Consider the following 4649-nt stretch of genomic DNA (forward strand, 5'->3'; position numbering starts at 1 on the left):
GACTCCAGGATCTGGGCGCTAGGCGGACCGTCGCATGTCTTCTGTGGGGTGAGACGCAAAAAAAGGTTCCAGGAACAGAATAGTTACAACACAAACATCGATAAACATTCACCATGTTGTTCYATGTTTGATTAATAAGACTGAGATCTAGGAATGAACCAATTAGGCTGCTGCTGGTCAGCATGGATTTGCCATGACCTTTAACATTTTCACCTGCCGTTTCCATTTCTGATTCGTTTTTATAAGAACTTTAAAACATAAATGGAAGACAGAGCAACACATTCCTTTGATTGGGTTTTCATTTTCAAACCAACAAGAAGGAATTGCGACTTCTTTGGTATTTATAATCATCTTCCTAACCTTTACATTCTTTTTATTCAACTAAAACCAAAAAGGGCAGCATTTAGRCAGAAAGTAATGTCATAATAACAGATTAATAAATTGTCCAAGAAGTTATTGCGATAAACGATTGTCATTTTGAGACCATGTTAAAGTAATATAAGGGTAAAGGCATTATAATTCAAGTTCACTCTCAAAAATCAGCAAACTTTAAATTCTAATGAATATTTAACACTGGAACTGGAAAACATTTTGAATATCAAAATAAATAAACAAAACAACAGAAACGACTAATAAAATGAATTATGGAGTCTCCGTAAACAAAACTGTCCTTCAACAGAAAAAAGAAGGTTTTAGTTGAAATATAAATAGAATATACTTTATTGTCTCKTAGAGGAAATTGATGCACCAGAGTGAAGACTTTTGTCATCCAGTTTTTGGTAGGAAGAGAGAAACGATAAATCATGCAAATGGAAGTCATTGAGCTCGCTGTAATTTATCATGCAATTAGGTGATTTATTGTTTATTGTGACGGGCCTAGGCAAGAGTTTTTAAGTRATGATGCATGGATGAACTGGGGGAAACCAGYTGATTATCAAATCCAAACACGAGAAACATCTCCTGAAGACAAACTGCTGCATCTGAAATGAGGTTGTTGTGTTACAATTTCTGTATACATTTCCAAATCTATAATATTGCGTATATTTCTTTTTTTTTTCTTTTACAAATTATCACAAAGTTTGGGTGCGAGATGAATGGTTCCATCATTCAGATATCAGCTCTGTAATCGTGTTTCGGGCCTTACGAGCACGGCTGGTATCCACACGGAGTCGCAGCAGCGCAGCAGACACTGGCAGACGGACTCCAGCGAATCCTGAGCGCCRCTGTGTTTATAAGGGGCCGTGAACGGGTTCTTCATCAGAGCCGGCGCTGACGCACACTCCTCCGCGAGCCTTCAATGTWAACAGGACTTTTATTCAAACACAGGACACAAAGCACAGCTTGGGCACAGGAACAAAGCAGAGAATGAGACTCAAATGATGCGCAGAAAAATAYCAGAGTATTATATTTTTCTTTCCAATTTTACTTTAAGAAAAAARAAGTAACCTTTACGCAAAGAACTGTTTGATCGAGTTTACTATAAAATCTAATMACACGTTTCACTCATTTCTAAATTAGGAACATTCATTGGAGAGTTTTATTTGAACAAACTGCTGCCTGTTTGTTGAATCATTGGCGGAGGTCTGCGCTAATTATTTTATTGAGTTCATTGAGTAGTTTGTTACCTGCAGGCTGCCTGGAAACAGATCAGAGCCTGGAGCAGAAATCCTTTGGACCGAAAYGTCTGGCTGCTGGAATCTGAACTTCGTTTGTTTCCCTGTAACATAAAACAGAGCTGGGTGAAGACAAAAACAACAGAGACACTGCCAAACTCAAAAAGAAAGAGCTTTAAACAATATTAATAATTATTATGTCTAACCGTATTGCTTAYAAGCAAGGAGCRTTGATWTTCTGTGTTATTTACTTCTGTATTAGTGAAAAAGAAAAACTTTTTTAACACAGTTCTGACTGAAAATCAGTTCATCAGGTGTGAGTTTTTCCATTTCCTAACCTGAAACAATCGTTCTTCAGGTATACAGAAAATGTTGATGGTTCAGAGGTCAAAGGGCAAACTGGTTCAAGGTTGAGAGAAATGCAGCAGTAGCTTAAATATCCACTAATTACAACCAGAGAACGAGGTTCTCTGGTTGTAAAGCAACCAAAGCAACCAAAGCCCCAAAGCATGGGGCTTTGGGGCTTTGGGGCTTGTAAATGCCCCAAAGCATTTACATGCTTTGGGGCATGTAAATGCCTAGTAGTTGGTAAAATTATATTTTTATATGTTTTTTTTTTCTGGTAAGTTAAAAAGATACATAAACCTTGTAGAGGCAAACACAGACGACTGGCCAACCAAAAACACCTGTTGTTGCATTTTAAATGTGAATATAATGGATGCAGTTTTATTTGATCAAGTATCTTTTTTAAAAGAAAAAAAACCCATGGCTTGACAATCTGGCATGTTTCTTTTTTGTTTTATTTTTAATCTGTTTTGGTAATTACTTGTAGTTAACTAATCTCTGTTGTTGAGTCAGTTACTACTATCATTATTTTTGCTTTAACATTGTTTTGTGTTGCAACGCTTTGCATTTATGTTGATAGAAGGACAGCGATAAAAATACACCACGTAAGGAATTATTTAGCAGACTCTTTTAAAAGACCTAATTATTAAATTATTTTACACAATTATATATTCTTTCACATCTGTTGCCATTAGCGYGCTCACAGAGAGACTCAGAACACACYGAGTTACCGAATCAATCATCACAGTACCTACAGCGACCTTGACTGTGCTTGAGAAACATAATGATGCAGAGATTTATGAGCAGAACAGACAGGAACCTTAGTAGTTTGAACTGGCTTGTAAGTTTACTTCCCTCTGAATCAAGTTATTTTGTCATGTCAATGTCAAAGAGTCAATAACGAGTCAGATAATAACAAAACAGATCAACAGTTTGTGCAGTTATTATCCAAAGATTGGCTTTTCTTTTTTAATTTTACATCTGCAGGTAAAACAAAGTGTGACTTGCCATGCTGCGTCGATGAGAAGGGGAAGTCAGAATCAGCTCAGGGAACCTGCTGCTGATGGCCTCCACCAGTTCCTCCAGCTGTTGGTACTGGACTGGCCTGCACTGATGGTTGAGTCTAAAGAAGACAGAGAYGTTCCTTTGATTAAGGAAGCACCTTCTGATACACTGAGAAGATKGATTGCAAAGAGAAAGCCAGATAAAAGCTAATGAAGAGCCTCTTCACCGCACATTAGCTGTGATTTATGTGGGCTGCAATGTGGACACAAGTCCTTGGCAGAATATAGAAAACTGACAACGCTACAATTTACTGTCCGCTTCCTGTTTTGCTGTAAARCTCGAGTTGGTTTGACCTTAAGCTCACAAACTGATCTTTTTTTTGTCTGTAATGATTTTTGTTACACCAGATGTAACAGGATACACACRATATGGTTCCAAGCAGAATATTAAACCTGAGGTCTTGGCGGATCAAAGAAATTTCACCTTCGCAAAAGTGAGAAYTACAAAAAAAGAATTACATTTTATTTTTAATGTAGTTTTAGATGTGCTGGAAAATGATTCCAGTCAGATACAATCTCAAAAGGTGAAGTTTCTGAAGGCTGATTCTTTAGTGAAATAATGTTTGCATGTGTCATAAGTCAAATAAAAATAAAAAATATAAACATGCGCAGGTCTTAGCAGAAAATGCATATTCATACCCTGCAAATACAACGTAATCAGGTGCAGCATATTTTACTTTATCTCCCTCTGAACCTGTCAAAAAGAGACAAATTACAGCGCTCTCCACTATTACTGGGCGAAATACAAAGAAAAGCCTTAAAATAAATTGTTACCGAGTGTCTGCGTCCCCAAGGTGCCACTTTATGTTGCAGGTCTCTAAAGGTGAGCTTTGGAGATATTTAACTTTCTTACCATGCTACTTATTTTGAGTGCAGGCAAAATAAACTTTGGTCCTTCCTCCTTATTTGTCCCAGTTTCTATTGTTTTGCCTTAGCTCTGACTGTGGACAGGTTGCAGCTGAGGGGAGACACTAATTTGCAGCACTTTTATCAGCTGGCTTTGATGACTTTTTAAGGAMATYGATTTAAAGTCARGACTTTCATTATTCCTGCATATCTTTACCATAAACAAGTTAGAACTAACTAAAAATATAACACATGCTCTAAAAGAAGCAAGACAGAAAAGAAAGAAAACTAAAAAACATAACAGTATTTCAAGGGTAGATGTAGCGATGTGAACCTCCTTGACAAAATGTGTCTCATTTCTACGCATGTCTGCATTTTGGGTGTTTGTACCTGAACAAAGCGGTTGCAGCTTTGACGGCCTGCGCGGCGACCAGCAGGCAGGAGGAGGAGACGCCAACTTTCACCGCCTCTGACACCGCCACGAACCCTGAAGCGCTGGGGAACAGATGTACGCCTGGTGGCTGTCTGTTCACACACATAAACACACAACAAGCCCGTCGGTACAGCTTGTGGTGCTCAACGCATTCAGGACATCAGCATAATAACAGAGTACAGCAAAAGTCAGTACATTTTGGTTGGTATGTTTTTTTGTTTTGTTTTGGACATAATCTTTCATTACGGTCTACTTAAAGAAAAGGGAGGCTGTATTTGTCCAGGATTTCTGCAGGTATTACCAACTCAAATTTAAGGCGTTTTGAGACCTTTTAAGACCCTTATAAAT

General features: G+C 37.9%; 1 protein-coding gene across 1 annotated transcript in view; it reads right to left on the reverse strand.

Annotated features, from left to right (window-relative positions):
• mei1 (meiotic double-stranded break formation protein 1) overlaps nt 1–4649 on the reverse strand; it is a 63513-nt gene that overhangs the window by 39260 nt on the left and 19604 nt on the right. The window contains exons 11-15 of the mRNA XM_008415648.2: nt 4259–4393; nt 2967–3081; nt 1626–1717; nt 1145–1292; nt 4–41 (exon numbers count right to left, since the gene is read on the reverse strand). Coding sequence (XP_008413870.1) covers nt 4–41; nt 1145–1292; nt 1626–1717; nt 2967–3081; nt 4259–4393 — 528 coding nt within the window. The remainder of the gene's footprint in view (nt 1–3; nt 42–1144; nt 1293–1625; nt 1718–2966; nt 3082–4258; nt 4394–4649) is intronic.

The sequence above is a fragment of the Poecilia reticulata genome, linkage group LG8, assembly GCF_000633615.1.
Source record: "Poecilia reticulata strain Guanapo linkage group LG8, Guppy_female_1.0+MT, whole genome shotgun sequence".
Lineage (NCBI taxonomy): Eukaryota > Metazoa > Chordata > Actinopteri > Cyprinodontiformes > Poeciliidae > Poecilia > Poecilia reticulata.